Source organism: Bemisia tabaci, chromosome 2 (assembly GCF_918797505.1).
Source record: "Bemisia tabaci chromosome 2, PGI_BMITA_v3".
Lineage (NCBI taxonomy): Eukaryota > Metazoa > Arthropoda > Insecta > Hemiptera > Aleyrodidae > Bemisia > Bemisia tabaci.
Genome location: NC_092794.1, coordinates 69517823 through 69540054, shown reverse-complemented (window position 1 = coordinate 69540054; position 22232 = coordinate 69517823). Strand labels below are relative to the sequence as shown.

The 22232-nt window shown below is 39.8% G+C and overlaps 1 protein-coding gene across 5 annotated transcripts in view; it reads left to right on the top strand.

Annotated features, from left to right (window-relative positions):
- Nucleotides 1-13008, top strand: part of LOC109041868 (zinc finger protein basonuclin-2) — a 293909-nt gene extending 280901 nt beyond the window's left edge. For all 5 annotated transcript variants that reach the window (XM_019058365.2, XM_019058363.2, XM_019058364.2 and 2 more), the window contains one exon: nt 6651-13008. In XM_019058365.2, the coding sequence (XP_018913910.2) occupies nt 6651-9560 (2910 nt within the window). In that variant the 3' untranslated portion in view covers nt 9561-13008. The remainder of the gene's footprint in view (nt 1-6650) is intronic.
- Nucleotides 13009-22232: the final 9224 nt, after the last annotated feature.

Here is a 22232-nt window from a genome sequence, read left to right as displayed (position 1 = left end):
TAGACCCCTACGCCACCGATAATCTTCTTAAGAGGTAAAGATGAACTTTTGCTACTTCAGCAAGTCAAATCGCGGAAGGAGATGCATGGATTGTCTTTTTCCGCCACCCGATGGGATGACGTCCCAATCAAACGCGTTTGTGAAGAAATGATCGATCCCCATCATCGCTTCATCTCCACACATCTATTCATGTGCAAACGATGGCACGCTCCGGCAACAAGGTTCTGTGACGAAATCATCTTTGCCTCCAGAGTCTCCAAAATGTATACATCTTAGTGCTCAAATGCCCAATCATGAGAAAAATAGCTCGCGGAGCGAGCCGAATGTCACTCGCGTAGCGAGTGCTCGGGGGTCAAGGGGGCGCAGCCCCTTGGCTGGCCGTGACGGACGCGCAAAGCAAGTCCAGAACGGCTAGTAAAACCATAAAAACCAGAGTTTCAGAAAAGAAAGAGGAACAAAAGGTCTTGACTTGACCTGACCGCATCACTGGAGGCCGTACTTGACCACTGAGCTCAATCAAAAGAGAACGAAGAGGCCGACCCCTGGGGCAGTTACTCTGAGTCACCTTCTCTTTCTTATAGCTCAAGAGAGAAAAGATTAGAGGAAGTGAAATATCAATCTACGGAGTGGATTATATCAATCTAAAGGAGTGTCAGGCTGCCTTTACCTTTAGAAAGGTCCTCCAAAAGATCGATGAAGTGCATCATATTTTTCCACCGTCAAGTTTATAATCGGCGATTTTTATGATGCAAGCATCGGCTCCTTTAAATCATATCATCGATTCAAATCAACTTCATTTATCGCCTTTTTTTTTTTTTTTTTTTTTTTTTTTTTTTTTTTTTTGAATTTTCGGTTTATTTCTAATTCGATTTTTTTTTTAGATATTTTACCAATAAATGGATAATGTGTAATGTAAGCTTTTCAAAAGTACACCTTGAGTTCGAAGAAGAGAAAAAAAATTAAAACTGCAGTGACTATTCATGAGATGCTCGGATTACCGTGGGAAACCCCGCCTTTTTGAGCATTTTCGGCCGGTTTCCATTTCCGTTTAGCTCCGTAACACATCGATGCACTTTTATTAGTGTTAAGTACTCGAAAGATTACACCATAAGGTTGAAGTAAAGAGAAAAAATTAAAACTTCAGTGACTATTCAGGAGATGCATCGGTTCCCGTGTAATAAATCGTTTTTCGCCGTCATTTTTGAGCATTTCCGGCCGGTTTTAATTTCCGTTTAGACCCGTGCCCCATCGATGCACGTTAGTAAGTGTTTATTACTCGAAAGTATATACCTTAAGGTTGAAATAGGTAGAGAAAATTAGAAATTGCAGTTACAATCCATGGTATGCATCGGTTACGATGTGAAAAATCGCCTTTTTGCGTAAATTTCGAGGATATTTGGTCGGTTTCCGGTTTCCCTCAGGCCGTTAATCGATCGGTGAATGTATGGGAAGCGTTGCTAGTCTGATTTTATACATATTAGAGGGTAGAAAGGGAAAAAATATCGATAATTGAAGAGTTTACTATCGAAAGATTTGGATTTACATGTAAAAATTCGTCTTTTTTTACCATTTTTGACCTTTTTTGGCCTATTTGAATTTTTTTAGGCCCTTAACCGTCCGAGTTCCATTGAAAAAAGTATATGAACCGAAAGTATACATCCTAAGCTTGAAGTAAAAAATAAAAAATCGAAAATCTGAGAGACAGTTTTTTCGAGTTTTCAGTTTGAACATTGAATGGCGAAAAAATCGTAAATTTTAAAAAACCCTAAATTACGGCCATTAGAATAATTTTTAGCTAAATTTCGATGGCATATTCAGAATCTACATGAAAAACTGGTCTAGAAACACTCTTTCAAAGTATGATGGATTGATACAGAGTCTCGCTATGGAGAGTCAAAGAGAGGGAAGTCGAGAAAATGAGAATCGCTAAAACGGGCGTTTTTGAATATCGCTAAAATTCACCCCATCTTTGGGGGTCGATATCTCGCGAACGGGGCGTCAGATGGGAAAACCCTTCAAATTAGTTTCTTATAATTATGTAAAGACCCCGTATACCAATTTTCAGCCAAATCGGAGGGGGTCGGGTTCCGAGCCTGGTACACTTGACGTGGAATGACCCTTGTCGTAATAGGAGAAAAAATCTTGAGTCTTAAAAGCGTCAGAAATCACAATTAAAGTCAAGTTTCTCGGTCAGGATGTTAATATTTTGTTTCACTCACTAAGATGTACAATAAAATCCGCGACCCTAAAATGATTAGCTCCTTCAACTTTCAAAACGGTGCATTGCATTTTCGAATAAAGATCCGTTAAATCCAGTCTGTGGACCATTGTGCGCCGAGCAGTCGCGATCGGCTCCTCCCCACGAAAAAGTGGATCGCCGCGAAAAAAAGTGGATCCACGCGTAGAAACGTTTCTCCACCGCGCTCAATCGATATATCGAAAGCAGTCGCGGCGCAGCAAGATCCTTCTCCGCACCGAGCAGTCGCGATATCGAACGCACGGCGGAGGGAAGGATTTTTTTTCATTTCTCCTCCAGATATTCGATATATTCACGATCAGGGACGGAAAGATTTTCATCGGGAGAGTGGAGCACAGAATTCTCACGCCTCCCTGAAATTCCTTCTCCACCCATAGAAAAAGTGTCTCCACCCCTAAAAAAGTTTCTCCACCCCTGAAAAAGTGTTTCTCCCCCAACGAAAATTGCTCTTCCCCCAAGAAAAATCACTTCTCCCCCTGAAAATAGGTTTTCGTACAAACGGCGTTCCATAGCCGTGTCTCGGGTCCCGGATTGCTCAACGCTCGGTGCTGTTGCTGCGAACGCCACGCCACGCCGCGCCGCACGGTGGATCGAGTCAATAGGAGAGGCCGGACAAAATTTGGAAACTTTCAAACGCTTAGAAATCCGTTTAGACAAAATTTTGAGGTTCTATAAGTGGCTCCATTGATTTCCTCGTGAAATTTTCCTCCAGAATCACCCCTTGAAGCTTAAAATGTGACGAAATAGACGTCAAAATTTGCAGTTTAAGTCAAAAATTTCATGTCCGACCTCTCTGATTGATTCGGTCCACTGTGCGCCGGGATAGGACGCTCACGCTAACGGCCTGACTCTCCTTCGCCACCCCCCCCCTCCCCAGCTGCCAGGATAACGCCTCTCACGAATTCCAGAATAGCCCCGACCGTATAATTATGTTTACCATTACCTATCTGGTCAAAAGTGTATTATTTAGTAAATCAAATTAAACTAAAATCTCCCCTCCCCCCAGTTTCGGTCGGGTTATGAGGCGTTTAGGGCTTTGTCAGGAGGGTTTTCTGTCTTTGTCCCGCGCGATGAAGAGTGGCGCGGTCTAACCCGAAATTAAAAAGAATGCGTTTTTTAAACGGGAAGGGTTGTATCGTCAAATTCGAGCTGCGTTTAGGACTCTAAACTCCGCTGATTTGCCTGCAGTTTGGGGATCTTCGACCCAAGTACCAATTAGGGGAGTCTTCGTGAGGTTAATATCCTTTCTCGTAATTCTTGGATTGAAATATCTGCATGGGTCCAGGTTTTAATTAAGTAGCAAAATATGACTCACGTGCGGGGAACAATTTTGAATCTGGGATTTGTGAATTAGGAACTGCCATCAAAACAGATAATGATTAGAAGGTATTTGATTTCTTAGACATGCTCTCCTTCTAACCGTACCCATTTATGCGTTAATTTCACTATATATTCAAAAGCTATACCAACTAAAGAATTTCTTTTCGATTCAACATTTTAAAATTAAATGTGACGATTTACTCTTTTGTTCCATTTTAAGCTGTAAATCTCTGGATAATTTTTGAAAATTAGATTTTTCATAAAACGCCCCGTTAAATTGACTGTATGGATGTATATATGCTAAAAATAAGTATGTGCGTTTGATTTGCGTGCAATAGATCCTTTTAGGGAAAAAAAACTTAGGTAATATCAATGGCTTAAGTGAATATTTCGATTATTGTAACTATTGCACGCAAACCCTATGCCCATACTTCTTTCCATGTCTCTAATTGTGAGATCGCACACCGCAGAAAAGTAGCCACTCAACAATGCTTCCTAAAATTTCTGTGAATTTGATTTCACTTTTTTTTAAGATATTCACAAAATATTGTATTATACTTCGGGCTAGGTATTTTTTCGAAAAATGAAAAATGATCGGATATTTTTGAACGTTGCATAGAGGAACGCATTTTTATTTTAGTCATCGATTTAACTTTTCTCGCCGCACTGAGAGGGTAGCTTCATACTCAAATCTTGATTTCGTATTGTGTAAATTATTACTCTTCTTAAAATGAATGATAAGCATAAATTTACGAGCGAAGAGACAGACCAGAGTGCAGGAAGCAAAATAAACGATAGGAGAAAGAGACGTGAAGGTAAAGGAAAGGTAATCCAAGAGGATATTTTGGAAGGGTGGAAGGGTGGACGGGGGACGAGGAGGAGGACGAAAAGAGGTGCTCGTGAACGGTCGAGCGAAAGGCGAAAGGGTTGCGAAAGCCGAGAGGAGAAGACACGTCTAAGATGGGTATCCGTCGGGTGTTTGCGATGCGGCAGGACCGGAGTCCGGGGGTCGTACGGTACTTGTTAATATGGTACACAGAAATACACGAGCCAGAGCATTTCCCGGGAGATCGGCCGTAATTTGATCAGCCATTACGAGCTGGCGAAACAGAAACGAAAGGGTAAAAACAAGTGGTCTCGACTCTGCCCTCAAGGGCTCCGTGCCCTCTCCCTCGGCAGCCGCACGAGTCCTTGTTAATGGGCAACATCCTATGTTTTCCCTTATAAATTTCCTCCTAATGAACCAATCAAGTATTGGATTTTTATTATCATCTTGTAAAAATAAAGTGCTCTGAGCTACTGCCCGAGATCCTCCTAATGTTATTTTCCTTCCGCTCGCAGTGAAAACAGTGTTTAATCTGCCCGGCCGCTGCTAGGTCGAGTTTGAAATGGCCACATTACCACGTCTTGAGTGGTGCATGGGGCTCCCTTGCAAGGCGTAGCCCGGCAACGTTGTTTGCGGTGAACTTATGATCCTCGTTTGAGCTTCTGCTCCTCTTCAGCGCAGAAGTCTGTCGTTATCAATTGAATAAAAATGGACTCGCTTCTCGGTTAGCTCCATGTGAACAAAGGTAGCATTTCGATTATACCGAGTTCCATTTTGTTCCTTTCTCTTTTTCAAAAGTAATATCAACTTATAAACACATGTGGCCACATGTTTTCTCTAAGCTGCTTTCCTGTTTTACTTTCTGTAACATTTTGATATTTTTTCCGCGAATTAGCGGATTTACGAAAAATAATACACCTTTTTATTCCTTGTAAATAAAAAATAATTCTTTCAATTGCAATACGCAATTATCCCTCGTAGAGTCAGGTTTGGGTTAGGTATAAAAGATAGATGGAAAGAAAAAAGATAAAAGATAGAATAGAGAGATGGATAGATAGATAGACAGATAGAAAGACCCTGGTAAAAATTGGCGATACGAGCTGCGTTTCAAAATACCATAGGAGCTCTTATAGCCGACTAAAGAAGGCTATCGAAAATCATATAGCTGGCTGTAGAAAGCGAAGCAAATCATATAGCCGGCTATACGAAGCTATAAAAAAGTATACAGTCGGGCTATAGTTCCTATCGCCGGGCTTTACACTTTATCGCCATTGGCTATAAAAGGCTATAAGAAATTGTGTAGAAATTCGTGTGCTTTGGAAATCATTAAGTTTGATACGGAACTACCTTAATATTTACAAAACACACATATTTTCCTTTAAAACATATTTTATTTCATCAATTAAAATGAGATGGTCCAAACAGAGTGTGCAAACATTTCAAAATCATGAGTTGAAAAACGCTGACTCCGCGAGATTAAATATTAGAGCCTAACACAAAGCGGAGCAGCGACGCATTGGTGCCTACAAACCTAACAGGGATACTTCACGCATTGCGCGGCGACGCACTGGCGCCTACAAACCTAACAGGGATACTTCACGCATTGCGCGGCGACGCACTGGCGCCTACAAACCTAACAGCGATACTTCACGCATTGCGCAATGCGTGAAGTATCCCTGTTAGGTTTGTAGGCGCCAATGCGCGTTTCGCGCTCTCTGCCCGCCCGCCGCGCCGCAGCGTGCCACGGCGTCTGAAGCAACTATTTCACACCAGAGGTATTGCAAAGTATCATAAGAAATTGAAGGTGCTCCAACATATTAAGAATGACAGGCATCCTTCAAAAGTACGGAGCTTTCCTCGCAACATAAATCAAGATACTACGGCACAAAAAGAAAGCGGTAGCCCAAAAACTAACGAAGTCCTAGTATCCTTATTTAGTAACGTTTAGTGTAAACTTTATCGTCTGGCTGTTGCTTAATCGCCATCGGCTATAAAAGGCTATAAGAAATTGTACAGCCGGTTACAGAAGATATTGGAAATCTTACAGCCGGCTTTAGGTCTATAGTATTTTGGAACACACAGTCTACCGCCAATTTTTACTAGGGGATAGATAGAGATAGAAGGTAAGAAGGTAAGAAGGTAAGAAGGGATTCGGGCCACTTCTTAATGTTTTTTTCTCATTTGGTATAAAAGATATTTCCTTCTACATCAAAAACTTATCGGATTTGTGTTTTTATATTTTTGCAGGAACCACATGGAGCCGTACTAGACAAATGGAACATTTGTAGTCCTGAGGAAGAGCCCCTCGTCCTCCAGCAGTTCCTTCGTTTTGGTGAAACCCGTGCAATAACACAACAACTACTCTTGCATGGTGTAGCTGAGATGCGACTCCCTAGGTTAGAAAATGATCTGAAGAAAATCCTCGAAAAAACTAATTCGCACACGGTCCCAACATCAACGGGTTCGACCAACCGATCGTCGCACAAAGAAGACCGTGTTACAATCAAGCCAGTACAGTCCTTGCAACCACCTCCAAGGTCAAGGACACCTCCTCTTCCACCCACATCAGTACATCAGATTCCTACTTCGCGGACCTCCGCGCCCCCTGTTTCGCCAGCTCATCAGAAGAACCCTCTCAACTACCTGAAACTCCCAGCAACTGGGTTAACGTGCACCCCAACAACAACATCAAACGGTCCCCCCACTTCTCCGTCTAGCAATATCAGTAGTCCCATTTCTGTGTCCCCATTGAACAGACTTCAAAACATGCAACCCTTCGACTATCGAAAGATGGGTGTCAGTTTTCCATCTATGAAGTCATCCCCAGAGCGGAGACGCTTGTCAGATACATCTGACACCAGTCCACCGGCTCTCATGAATTTGTGCGTTACTAGTCCTCAACCTATGTGTTTACCCCCTCCTCCTCCCCCGGTTACGACGACCAGTTCTCTGGGACCCATGTCTGGGCACAAATCACCCTCCGGCGATTTCTCAAGTCTAGCTGGAAGCAGCGAATTCGGTTCCAATGATGAGGATGACGACGATTCGCAAAACGCACTCAATCTCAGCCGCGACTCGCAAGCCAGACAGCCGCGTCAGCGACTAGGGCACTTCCGCAAAGGCTCCACCCCGATGAAGCGCCGCTGGGACTCTTCCGATCTACCTCTCAACCTAGGCACGCAACTCATCAACCCCGCCACCGGAAAGAAACGGGTACAGTGTAACGTTTGTCTGAAAACTTTCTGCGACAAAGGCGCCCTGAAGATACACTTCTCGGCAGTGCATCTGCGCGAAATGCACAAGTGCACAGTTCAAGGCTGCAATATGATGTTCAGTTCCCGTCGGTCAAGGAACAGGCATTCGGCTAACCCGAACCCTAAGCTTCACTCTCCCAACCTACGCCGCAAGATCTCGCCACATGACGGCCGCTCCGCGCAGGCTCACCCCATGCTGATACCACCGTTAAACGCGGGGCTTAATCCACTATCTTTCGGTCCATTTTCACTCCTCACCCCTCAGACTGACCCCCGCAATGCGGCCTCAATCCTAGATTTCAAGCAATCCCTCGACTTGAGGTTGAACAAACAAGAGATGCCTAAAGGCGACATGAACGACCCGGAGGGTTTCACCACAGATGATGACGATGAAGAGGGTATTGTCGTTGACGGAGGTGAAGATGACTCTGAGGAAATGGACTCGGAGCCTCACTCTGAGGACAAACCCGAAGATATGAAAATTAAAAGGTGTAAACTCACCGACTCGGAAGCTGATGAGAATGAGAATGTCAGTAATATCGATAGCAACGAAGATTCACTGAGCGTCGTCGACTCTTACAGCGTCAAAGAGGAGAACGGTGAGAATCTAACGACCAAGTCCTCTCGGAAACGGAAATCGCAGAACCCAACAAGGTGCACTGTTTCGATGCATTTGTCCGATAAAGAGGATCCAGTCTCGGAAGAATCAAATGATAATGTTTTTCCATCGAACGTTTCCGAACATAGCGATCACCCAGAATGGGACAAGACAGAGGACTTGAGTGTAAAACGCCCGAAGGACGAGCGTGATCAAGATATCAAAGACAATTACTTTAGGGAGTCCATTAACAATAACATTGAAACGAAACACAGTAACGAGGATAAGCACGAAGCTAACAGCCCAGCTACTGGTGATGAGGATGTTAGAGTGAAAGAAGAGAAAGAAAATTGGACAGGAAGCTCCCAAACCGAGCCGATAGCTTTGAATAAAAAGGATGGTTCAGGAAACGCTCATGATGAAGAAGGAGCTCAGCTTCCAAATTCTCGAAGTTTTAGTAATGATGTTGATTTGCAAAGCCCCGCAGGATCACCCGGGTCGTCCCTGTGCTCCGGAGACTCGGATGAGTTCGGTCAGGGCTCAGACGATTTTGGAGACGTGCCGATAGACAAGGAGAACCCGCGGAAATGCACCGCTTGCGGTAAAGTTTTCCAAAATCACTTCGGCGTCAAAACACACTACCAAAATGTGCACCTTAAATTGATGCACAAGTGCACCGTTGAAGGATGCAACGCTTCCTTCCCATCGAAACGGAGTCGAGATAGACACAGCACTAATTTGAATCTGCACAGGAAACTGCTATCAACTTCATCTGATAAAAATCCGTTCATGTTAGATCCAAACTCTCCTTTTTCATCTTTAGTATCAAACCCTGCTCTCCCACACGAATTTCTAGCGCGAATTTACTCCGATCCAAGTTTCCAAAGTCAGTTGCCTGTCGCTTTTGGCGGGATAAACGGTGACTGTTTACCACCCCATCCAGGTCTCCTTTTGCCTCGCATACCTGGCTTCCCCGGTATTCCCAGTCATTTTTCCCAGATTCCTGGCTTGAATGGTAAATCTGACCTCGTCTCGCCTACCTCTCCTCTTCCTCCCTTGTTCTACAATGTCGATGAAGATATTCCTAAGTCCGACAATGATGGCCTACTCCAATGTAGGTTCTGTTCATTCTCTTATCCTGATCGGACTTCCATGAAAGAGCACTACGAGCAGCTTCACTTACTAGAAATGTTCCGGTGCAAGGTGCCCGGATGCTATCAAGTGTTCAGCTCCAGAACGAAACGTAATCTGCACTCTGCAAATGAAAGCCTCCATCACGGCAGATCAAATCATATGGCATCATGACCGTTTATGCCTATGTGGTGGTAAAACTGTGTATACTCGCTTTAAGGCAAAATGTCTTTTACATCGATAGTAAGTTGTCGTTGTGAAAACTACTGTGTGAAGCTAAGAGAGCATGGCTAGAAGAATGGCTCCCATTTCCGGCAAAGTTGTTTTTTCCCACAAAAACGAGCCGTAAAACTTGGCACTTTATCCACCTTTAATAAAAACAACTATGCAATCCGATATCTGTAAGATTCGCTCCATGTTGTCTCTTGAATGGATTATCCTTGTGTCAAAACTATAATACAAGTCATTGCAGCAAATAGATGTAATTGGCCCTTGTATTTCATGAAAGGATCTTTATCAGTCTCATAATTCTGTTTTTGAAACTCTTTCGTTTTCTCTGATCAACTTTTCTTTAAGCCTAAAAACAAGTTGAATGTATGATTAAAAATGCCAATGAGGCTAAATTAGGTGGGTCACTGATATTTGGTGCTGCTGTTCTCGATACCTCTTTAACATTGACTGTAATATTTTAGGTTAGCGTACCGTTGTAGCACACGTACACTCAAGGATGGCGAAACAACTTTGTTGTTTTGTTAGTCATTAATTTTAATTTTTTACTCTTAATGTAATTTTGTAATTGGAAGAAAAATCAAGTTTCAGCATTGTCTGTTTAGGTTGTAGGTAAGGAATTTATAATATGATTAATCAATGTGCCAATGTACGATAGTGTAAACCTACGTGTTTAAGTAGTAAATTTAATAGATTATTAATCGTTCCTTACTCTCTTGCAACTAAGTTATTTGATAAGTCATTATCTCATTTTTATTTTTAATTACACTGTGATTTTAAGAAATGTTTCCTTTTATAAGTCTTTTGAATGTACTTACTTACATCAACAGGATATTGTATTTATTTGTAAATGTTCATTTCATGTACAGCTTATTAGAATGTTTTAAGGACTCTCATGACAATTTAATTTATTGATTTTGACTTCTTCAATGTAATCATTTTTTGGTTGAATAAATTTAAGCGAGTCAGGTGCAATGCTTAATTTGTCTTTGAACAATGTCATCTGCCAATGGACCTTTTTAACGAACCGGTGTACTTAATTTTTTTCAATTTAGTTGCGCGACATTTAGTTTCATTAGGAGTCTCTTCAACATGCATTTCTCAATGCAATCTATGACACGTTAAGAACACACAACTCAAGGTCGTAGAAGGATAAAAATGTCTAAATTTTGAACCATTTTTACCTCAATCGCCAGCCTGTGAAATGAGTCGCAGCTCTTTGGTTGTGTTTTTACTAAGATATGCTGATTTTATATTATTTAGCATTAAGTCTTCCAATCTTCATATCCTCACTCATTTTTTAATGTCCTTTATTTTGAATATAAGCTCTCGAGTTTATTTCACAAGGCTTGGTGAGCTGAGAAGACTCAATCAGTGTTTGAACTATCGAAATCAGACTTGAAACAATATGTTCCTTTTATCGTAGCCTCCGATCTCATGGAACTGGGCTCGCCAAAAAGTTTTGGACGTTTGAATTATAAATCGATCTATTTCTCAAATTTGTTTGTACCGTCCTTCTTAATGAAGAGAGCAGATTTTCATGAAGAACGTGTATGTGAAATCCCTCTGCGATTGCTCTGGTATTTCTCACATTTATAGACTTCTTTTTACTTGTTGTGAGTTAAAGGCGCCAAAATTCTATTCTCGTAAATCATATTTTCCATCGGAATTTGACAAATAATACAAACGGTTCTTTTTTTAACAAGAACTCACTTTTTTCCCCTTTTTCCATTTTTCTTGCTCTACATAATTTGTGCAAACTGTGAGAATCAATCTCATGTAAATGAACTTGAATTCTTAGTCAAAAGTCTGTGTGTAATACGAGTATTATTGTGATCAACCATTTACTTGCTGTTCTTGTATCCCTCTTTCACGAAGAATGATGACATTTTAAATAAGCAATACAAAGAAGTTGCTTTTTCATGTGCAATAAAATTTCGAATCTGTTAAGTTAATGTATCTAGATTAAAACCTGTCTTTAAGCTCTTGGTGATTTCTACCACAACCAAATTTTGTAAATAATTAATGGTACGAATTGTCATTTGTTTGAACTATTAAATCGTGTGCAAAAGTGTATATTTTTCCTGCCGTGCAGTAGATCTGTGTTTTGAAAATTTTCAGTACGAAAAATTTTCGAAGACTTTTTAATAATGTATTGTGATATAAATTATAGTTTCTGCCACTGAACACCATTCATCTGCTGTCAGTGAAATGTAGATTTTCCTTTGTCACTTGACTTAAGTTCCCATCAAACAGCAAAATGACAGCTATCGCGGGTCCCAACTATGCATCTATGAAATAAACCGCACAATAGATCAAGACTGGAAATGGAAATAAACTAACAAAAAAACCATCCGAGAAACTGATTGTATCCAAATTACACACGAATCATTGTTATTGATTGTTATTTTGTTCTATCTATTGTTATTGTTATTATTACAAGAAATATCTGGCATTCTGTAGTAGAGCACTCGGACCTACAAACACTACGTAATCGAACAAGAAGTTCCTCGTGTCTTTCACAATTTACAAGTTCCAGACCACAGGGCCTAAAAAAGAGGGTTCGATTTGGCAGCCCAGGAATCCTTAATTTCAGTCAGGATTTGTTTTTCACTCACCATAACTGAATCCTATGATCAGTATAATTTAATCTGGAGTATCACCATTTCCATAGATTGTTTTATTCAAAGAGAGAAGAGCTTTCTTAGGGGTTTCAAAACTTTCCTGCTCAAAAATTGCGGATGATTTTTTAGGCTCTAGGTAGTATTCTCTAAATCATACGTAATCATAATACGTATTTAAAGCAAAATTTCTGAAAGAATTCGTCAAGATTATTGATTTGTGAATGCAATTTTTAGCTCTTTATGCCGAGAAAGTGATTTTTACTTCAATATTTAAAACAGACTACGAATCATAAATGATCTAAGTTTGGTTTAATTACCTTTTTTCTGCACTCATTGTCAGATAGTGTAGCAACTTCGATTGCGATGAGTAGCGGTGAGCATTTATGATAAAAACTCAGTCCGCTGCAGAAGTAGCACGGTAATGATAACAATAATTCAAGGAACTTACATAGTCAGACATGTAATTTTTAATCAAAAACTTTTACATATTTTATTTTGTGAATACAATGAACTCATAGTCTATTCTGAATGTTGATAACTTTCGTTAGCATTTTAATTTATATTTGATTAAATTAAAGTGTAGTTATACTCGTAGAATATTAAGTGTATTTATAATACTTCACCGGTTGTATATAATCCTATGATGTTGATATGTTGAGACTCATCACATCTTTTCATTGTTTCTTTCTCCCCCTCGATTTTCTCTGTTTCTCTTTCCTTAATTTCTTTTTCTTTCTTATTATGATAAATAAAATGTTTCAATGTACTTACACTGGATTTTTTCATGGCTCTCGCCTTATTCATTGACCTTTCAATACGTAGATGATTTATGAATCTGATATTAAGTTGCACATTGCGGCATTTAATGCCACAAATTTGAATAAATGTTTGGTATACATGACGAGCATAAAACCAATCAGAATTACCAGAAAAAAAAATTAGGTATAAAAATAATCGTGCGTCAGTATGCATATCGAGTATTACTAATACAATTATATCTCAAAATCATCCATCAATTTAAATTATTTGAAATTAACGAACAAAAAAAATTGGCATCAAAATATTTTATGTCATATTAGAACGCTTGCCCAGAAAGAAAAGAAAAGAAAACAAATCAAAAGAAAAAAAATGCTGCCAGACCACCAGACCAGTCAACCGTTAAAATTTTAAAAATTTTAATAAAAAATGAACGACACTTTAACTCACTTGCACCATACATAAAACTTAGTACTCAAGTTTAAGTATTTTTATGGCAAGATCTTTTCGGCGAGTCGCAATTATTGCGCTTGTATTTGAAAAATCGGCTAGTAGCTCAACTTCTGTTTTTATCATGTATTTGTACGTATAGTGCAAGTTTTGCCAAGTTTTATGTACACAGTGCAATTAAGATAAATTTTTGTCCATTTTTTGGTTTTTTAAAATTTTCTTTTCTTTTTTTTTTTTTTTTTTTTTGCATTCACTGGGGAGGTACTAGTACTACTCTCCTGAGAGTGAATTAGTTATACATTACATATCATATCCATGGTGAAACTATTACATCTCGAAACTAATTTTTGATAAGTTTGAGTTAGAGAGTAAGTTAACGAGCTGTAAGAAATCGACAGTGAAACTCACAAAACCACGTATCTCGTTTGTGGTGTTTAAAAATCTCCGCTCCTTTTTTAATTTATAAAGGCGAAAAATTCAGCATCATTCTTTGTAGTTATTTTAGAATTTGTTCCGCGCAAATAAAGGTTGCATCACGATGGTTTTAAAGGATATGAAAATTGTTGAGTGGTTCTACATTTAAAAAATAAAGAATGACAGAAAGTCTGCAACCGAGATACATGGTTTGGGAGTTTCACCGTCGAAATGTCTCTAATCTCCTGACAGCATTTTTTAGTCGGAAAAATGTGGAAGGTATTTCGGCACCAATTCAAGAAATGCGTAACCCATGCCTACTTCTGTGAGAATCCATGGACAGCATGACAAAACCGATGATTACAGAGTGATCAAATACAGTATTCTATATAGATTACATTTTGCAATAAGGAACGACTATTTTTGGCCTATTTTCGAAACATCATTCATGACATGGGTTTCCCTTTGGAGATAAGTGCTTTTATGGAGAGTCAGAGATGGTGGTTCTTTATTGCTAAATGTAATCCATATGTTGCATAGCATAAAATTGAAAGACTGATACGACCCGTACCGCAAGAAGTAGGATACTACTACTACTACTACTTCATACTTTCTTGAATACCTTAACACTTCTAATAAAGAAGGTGAATTTCCTTTCCCGGTGGATGAGTCGCCTTCTAATAAAAGCGTATCGACGGTGAAACTACCAGACCACGTATCTTGTTTGCGGTGTTTAAAAATCAATGCTCCCATTTTATTTTTGCAAATGAAAACCAGCCAATATATCATTCCTTGAAGTATTCACAGATTCTTCGTCACTCAAAGAAGAAAAATCACAGAAGATTTCAAGAATTGATGTTGAGAGGTTTTCATTTAAAAAATATAGTATGACAGGGCGTCTGCGACGTTGCAAACCGAGATACGGGGTCCGGTAGTTTCACTGCGGCACAGTGGATCGAGATAGTAGGAGAGGTCAGACAAAATTTGGACTTTAAACGCTTATAACTCCGTTTATACCAAAATTTTAAGATCTATAAGGTAGTTACTGTCACCGCTACTGTGGAACTATAGAAATGTTCTCTGAAAAAACTATCGACATTGGTGCCTCACCTATTTAAATAAAACATTACGTTGATGATTGAATGATCTTAAGAGGTCGTCATCTTCCGGCCAAAATATCACAAGCGTCGTGTGACATTTCAAAATTTCCGCCGCCACTTTATTTTTTTACAGAAAATTGTTGGTTGAATCTGTTTGAAAATTTCACTGAATTTTATCGACAGCACGGAGAAAATTCAGTGAAATTGTCGAACAGCTTATTTGAACAATTTCTCTGTAAAAAAGCAAAATGGGGGGCAGAAATTTTGAAACGTCAAATGACGCTTGTGATACTTTGGCCGGAAAGTGAAGAGGTACGAAAAAATCTGTAATGATTTTTGAGGCGGTGCTGCTTGATTCTTATACGGTCCGTTGCGTTTTCCTTACTTGGAAATTCGGTTATTCTGACACTCAAATTCGAGGTAAAAAAACGAGAACGGACGATATCAAATCCCGGTAACACCGGCAAGACGATCTTTGAAGATATTGTAGTACCTTTGAAGATCTTCAAACTGATGATCACCCTGAAGATGTTTAATTTTCATTATGACATTGCGAAAAAACCTTATTTGGAGGTAAAATTATACCTATTACTCTCTTCGATCCCAGGCTTGTTCTAAAATATTTTCGCTTTGAAGAGCTAGAGTACGTTTTCTCGTGTCTTTCGTTTAAACCTCCTGTAAAATTTAATTGGGAATACCTGAAAAAAAATTGGTCCGCAAGTTGACGAGTCAACTTTTTCTAGTCTGTATTACACGGATCTTATATAGCAAATCATGTAACATCCACTTACATTTTGAACAGTCACTTGTAGTGCAGAATAGTCACCAGAATCACTTTTAACTTATGTGGAATGCAAATAGGGGTTTCAATAATATCGTAATTTTAAAAAAAAAATGAAAGAAAAAGTTGAATTTTTTTTCTTTTTAAAACATGCATAAAACAATTGCGGAATAATGGCAATATGTATATTCCGAAAAGTTGTTCTCCGCCAAAACAGCTTTACCCCGCTCTGGCCGTTTTTGCACCTAACTCCTCAAAAAACTGCTCTAAATTGCAAAAAATAGCATGTATGCATGTATCTTCGCGCCCATTTCTGCACTATTAAAACGGGAATCAAAAATCAAATTCGCCTTCATCTCGATGAATGCAATTTAAGTGGCTCAGGAGGTAGTTGTATGGCGTATTTTGTTCCGGCGCGGTGTCCGAAAAGCAAGTGACTTCAACTGTAATCTTCTTGTTTTTATTTACCATCACAGCAAAAAATCAAGTGCCATTTACTCGGATCTCCCCACTGGAAAACATTTTTTTTTTTATATTGGCATCCAGATAGGATACAAAAGCTAAAATGTATGGTCCCGCTCTCGCGATCATGCCTGAATAATTGAAAATGAGAGTGAAGAATCAAGTTCGCCTTCAACTCGATGAATACAATTTGAGCGGCTCAGGAGTTAAAATAGTTGTATCACGAATTTTAGCCCAGCACGATGTCCGCTAGGCAAGTGACTTTAGTCGTAATCTTCGTTGTTTTTAATGACCACGAAGCGAAACGTCCAGCAACTTTTACTTATTGATTCTCCCGCAGAAAAATATTTTGATATTGACATTAAGATAAGTTGTAAAAGATAGAATTTAGCTTTTTCTCGTGCTCTTATCCGTATTCCGGTTATTTGCAAGTTTCAGCTTCATAAATGTATTACATTTTGCAGTAAGGAAACCACCATTCCCAGCCCATTTTTGAAACAACATACATGCCATTGGTTTCTCTTTACAGATATGTGCTTTTACGGGTGAGCCAGAGATAGTGGTTCCTTATTGCATAATGTAATCCAAATACCATTGCGTGCTTCAAAGTTTGCATCGCTGTTTTGAAACGAACCTTATTCTGTTTCCTTTGTAAGGAGTCACGGAAAATTCAGGTAACAGTCAGGGAATTTTCCCAAAAAGTCAGGGAATGTCACGAAAAGGTAAGGGGATTTTGATTTTGGATTGAGCTTGCAACCCTGATTTCAGCAATTCTATTAGTCGATAAAAATCCAGGCGCATGCGACTAATAAGAGTCAAAACGTTCTCCTCATATCTCTCAATTCATGTTGGTGGCTTTTATGACCGCGAAGTTCGCACTTATGTATTAAAACAAGCAACCCTTTCTGACGCACAATGTCTGTTTTTACGCTCGACCGAACGCACCGAAATGAAAAGCGGACAGCGGACAGTCCATTAGGCTGTCTTCGCTGTTATGCATTTATGCAGAAAAGCTTACTCTCTCCGGGCAGGGACTTCTCAGAGGGTCTAAACAAATGTGAAACACTGTTGCAAAACCGACTACTATAATGCAGGATTTGCCGGTGCAGGTCTGTGAGAACCCTTCCCTCTCAGCCTGGCAGTTTTTTGGCAACGCACGCAGATTTTGTGGGATTTGAGTGGAGGTTGACGGGCTTCGAATCCCTAGGACTCAAGCGTGCTTTACAACAAAACGTTGTGTATAACAGAAACATGAAATTTTAGAGCCGTAGTGTTCATGTATAGCGCACATTAGGACTGTGTATGTATTCAATGATAAAATAAGTATTGCTTGCATTTTGGCAAACTTTAATAATAAAACAAATTACACAGTGGGTAAGAAGGCTAATTTTCAAGTGAATATCACCAAAACGTTTTGGCTGAAAACTCAGCCTTCCTCAGTTGAATAAAATATGTTAACAACATTGTTCTCGATTTGAAAGGTACAGCCAAGCACTATATTTGTAGATTATTACATTTTTTTACCGTTTTATCCAACTGAGGAGGGCTGAGTTTTCAGCCAAAAGGTGTTGGTGATATTTACTTGAAAATTAGTGTTGTTACCCTCGGTGTAATTTTTTTTATTATATCTTGTCACGGGCTGCGGAACATCAATCATATCTTGATTAGAATCTTAACATTTCCATGAGCCCAGTCCACTTTTGTGATGGCACTGGAAAAAACGGTGATATCTTTTACTCAGCTGACACTGGTTGGGTGCCGTGCAGAAAAAAACCAATATTTCAGTCTCATTCTTACAAAATAAAAAATATGCATATATCTTACTGGCCAAGGCTGCATGTAGAGCACAATTTCCTCTCAATTGTTAAGTCCGTTTGCAGTTCAATGTCATACAGATGTATAGGCAACTGGGATCACGTAAGTGGCACCTGCGGCGTAAATGTGTATTAAAAGTACAGACCGAATACTTACATCTATATACCAAGTTGAACCACCCCGCATGGCTTCATGCTGGCCGTGAGTCACATTTTCCAACGAACTTAGTTTCCTTTACATTGTGAATAGCCACTTATCACATTGCAAGAGTTCGCCCTCTGGTTCAAGACATCTCAACGGGGAAGCCAAAATTCTTTGCGTTGATGTCGGATGCCTCGGGCAATTTGACTAACAACGGCTCAAATTCTCTACCCATAAAACTCTGCCTCTCAGCATTCGTAATTACAGTCTTGTCCCTCGCCGCACCGAGGTGAAAATCCCGGAGGGACTGGACATGGTTGACCATTTCATATGAATGCGAATAATATGAGCGCCGTTTTTGCTATCTTATGTTTAAAATCACGTGTTTAAAGTTTCAAAATTACACGGAGCCGTCTGACGGAAAGAAAGTTCAATCTCATCTTCTGAAGCTTAAAAGTTGAATTTTCCGCAGTGAATCTTTCACAGAATCTATTTTAGGACTAGTTTTAGTCGAAATCATGGACATCTCAAGTTTCTCAAAAATTCGTATTTGAAGGTCCCACCGAAACGAGAATTTTCAATCGGATACAATCATCTTTAATTTGTTTGAACGCATTCAGTCTGCAGTAAATTTTAGTTTAAACCATGGTGGTTTATAATGTTTCTTCGATGCTGATTGAGTTAGTTTCAAACACGAATAGTGCACTCATTTCTTTGTTGAAAATGTCTGTATTCACCCAGAATTTCTACCCGTGAGAACAAAAAATGCTAACTGAAAAACATGGTGTAGTGCACAACAGCCTGCTCATTTTAAGCCACATTATTAGGCTGGTGCTGTGCACCAACATAAATACAATAATACTGAATATAATTAGTCCAATATAGTTGCAACATAGTATCAATTTATAGTTTTAAACAGTATCAACTTGGTCGGTATACATCAGAACCAACTGAGACAGCGGACTCAAAATGACAACGACTTGTTTTCAAGGCACTTGTGCTTTTATTGATTTAATCCCATCTAATTTTAAAATATCTAAATTTTCGACGCAATCGTATCCACATTATTACGGAAACAAGTCCTGTGTACGGCGGCCGGCGTATAAATTTTGTCACTGCATTGCAAGCACTTTTAGGGTTGGAGTTTTATAGGTTAAGAAAATCATAGGTTCACCGTTGCAAGCTCGAGGACGAGGAAAGAAGGGCTGGTGGAGGAAGAGCGAGGGGGCGCCTTTGAGCCGCATGCATTATGCACTCTATTTTTATGCACATTTTCTGCTTTTTTATGGACTTTTAACAGCAGACTGCACGCATCCACGACTCGCCGTAAAAATGTGCTGTTTTTTGCCGTAGCCCCGGCCCCCCTCGTAAAATCTATGATTGCCACTTCTGGGCCCTCTTCTCCGTTTTTCCACCTCCCCCTCTTCATCCTCTCTCTTCATTCGCTTCCTCCTTCCTTCCTCTTCCCATCTCGGGTGCCACATTTTACCCATCTGATCCTATGTAAAAAAAAAAAGAAAACAAGAAAAAAAGTCATCTATATTTTACGTCTATTATCTCCTTAAAGGAAGTTATCCAGTCTTCGTAAAATGTTAATAAATGTTGTAAATTTTATTTTACTGAGTTTGCGTCTTGAACGGAAGGCCACTCTTTAGAAATTTGTCTCCGAGAAAATATACTTAAATGAGTAATACCGGTGGGCATGACTCTTTGAGGGATACAACATATTTTTGCAAAGCATAAAAGGTTCTCTTCGATTTAACTAAGAATCTAAAGTATTCCTTGCAGCATCTGTCATTCACAGCGGTGATAAAATAATTAAAATGTTATTCCAGGCAGACACCTGCATCTCTCCTTCACCTTACCTGACTTTCCAAGAATTTTTGATAGAGTGGAAATTTTAAGCGACACTTAAGAATATTCCCTCTGTATTAGCACTGAATACGGCAACCCTGCTCCTGCCTTGGCTTTTCCTCTCGGATTATTTATTGCATCTCCCTTTCAGCGCCGAACAGGTCGGGATTCAAGAGGAGACAGAATGAAACGATCGAGTATAGAACTACAGGTAGACCGCTCCTCTCCCTACTCCTAGGGCTTTATAGTCAGACACTTGAGCTGAAATTGCGTTCTTAGCTGTCCTCTGTATATGTAGCGGGTAAGCAAGAAAGCAAAGCTTTTAACTTTTCACCTGATTACGTGAAGTTGAAAAACAATAGTAAAATCGAGAATTTACGACCATCGGTAATTCGTGCGATTACGAGGTAAACACTGGTCACTCTCTTTGGCACAGCAACTTTCATTGGGGCAGCTTTTGGGACATATTTTTAGTCGATCCAGCCAAACCCTTGCGTGGAACTCTTTTCACCGACGCAACGTGGGGTCCCGGTCGTTGTGGCCTCGCTGTCTCAGAAAATTTGTAAATTTTGCATCGTATTTGAATCATTTTTACGGTATTTTATCGTTTATCGACCAAAAATAAAAATATGCGAAAGAGGAATCCTCACTCACATGGAGGACTGAGGATTCACAATTTGTCACTCTCCATCTTCACCCCATGTATTCCGAGAAGATTTTATGGAGCTCAAGTATTATAGCTGAAGAAAGGGGGATGTAAAGCAGCATGCAAAAGTGAACTCAGCAAATATTGTCAGCGGCCTGATTGTTGAAACTGGTAGACAAAGCTATAGACAAACATGACGAAAGGATTACAGAGGGATCCTATCGGTGGAAGCGGGTGGTTGCGATGGACAGAGGAGGTAGGGTAGGTACTAGGCTAACTAATGGCAACCCACGAGAGACCCTTCAGTGAGTCCATCATTTTATCGCTGAGTCTATAAGAACCACCCATTTCAACCAATAGGATCGCTCCATGCTACTTATGTCTTCTTTGTCTATCGCTTTGTCTAGCAATTTCAACAATCAGTCCGCAGGAGTGCATCGATGAGGTGTATATTTTTCGCAGATCCTATGGACAATTTTCATTTAAAAACAAGAAACATTGAAAAATATTTGTACAATACTTTTTATTGACGATATTATCTTGCCTAGTGCGCAAAATATTTGGCAATTGACTGGGTGAGGGTATCATTTTTCGCGAGTTTTGTCAATTTTATCCCTTTCATACGTCCCTGATACGGTAATAGGCGGGACAAATAGGGTTCTCTCCAGCTGCTCAAAAGAGGAAGAAGAGGATTCGGTGAGGCGAAGTCATAGAATTTCTTAATGATCCGTTGCCAAAGTTGGCGAAGTGTGATTCAAAATTCCTCCTTTTAGCATTAGCTCTAAAGCAGGGACTTAAAGCACTCTTTCAAACTTCAGATTTTCAATCTCCATTTCGACGATATTGTGAAGAGAGTTGAGGACTTCGTAATTTAGGCGCTTACGCACCGATGCAGATTATTTTAGTCCAGCGATAAGAAATCCTTTCGTTAGTTCCCTCGAGAATTTTTCATAAATTTTGCATGAATTCAGAAACAACTATGACAACACTGTTGGTGGTCGCCTAGTGAGCCAGCATCGTAGGGGGCTCTGTCTGCAGATAAAAGAGCGGTGGCGACGGGAGTCTGGGGGGGGGGGGGGAGCCATACGCCAAGGAAAAAGCACATCTACTAATTACTGCAGTTTTCAGTCCAAGAGACGGTAAATACATGTCAAATATCCGCTCTGTTACACTTTAATCAAGCCTTCGCCATTCTCCCTGCTCTCTATTTCATCCCGGATTTTTTTAATTCGTCGTCATTTTTAGACGTTCACGATGCGTTTTTTCCGGCGTTGCTAAATAACTCAACTCTAATAGATCGTATTCAATACTGGTTCGATGTCGACGCACCTTCCGGCCAAATTATCACAAGCGCCATGCGACGTTTAAACATTTTCGCCGCCATTTTTTACAGAGAAATTGTTCAACGAAGCCGTCCGAAAATGTCACTGAATTTTCTACGTGCTGCCGATATAATTCAGTGAAATTTTCAAATAGATTCAACCAGCAATTTTTCTGTAGAAAAATAAAATGGCGGCGGAAATTTTTATACGTCGCATGGCGCTTGTGATACATTGGCCGGAAGGTGAAAACCTC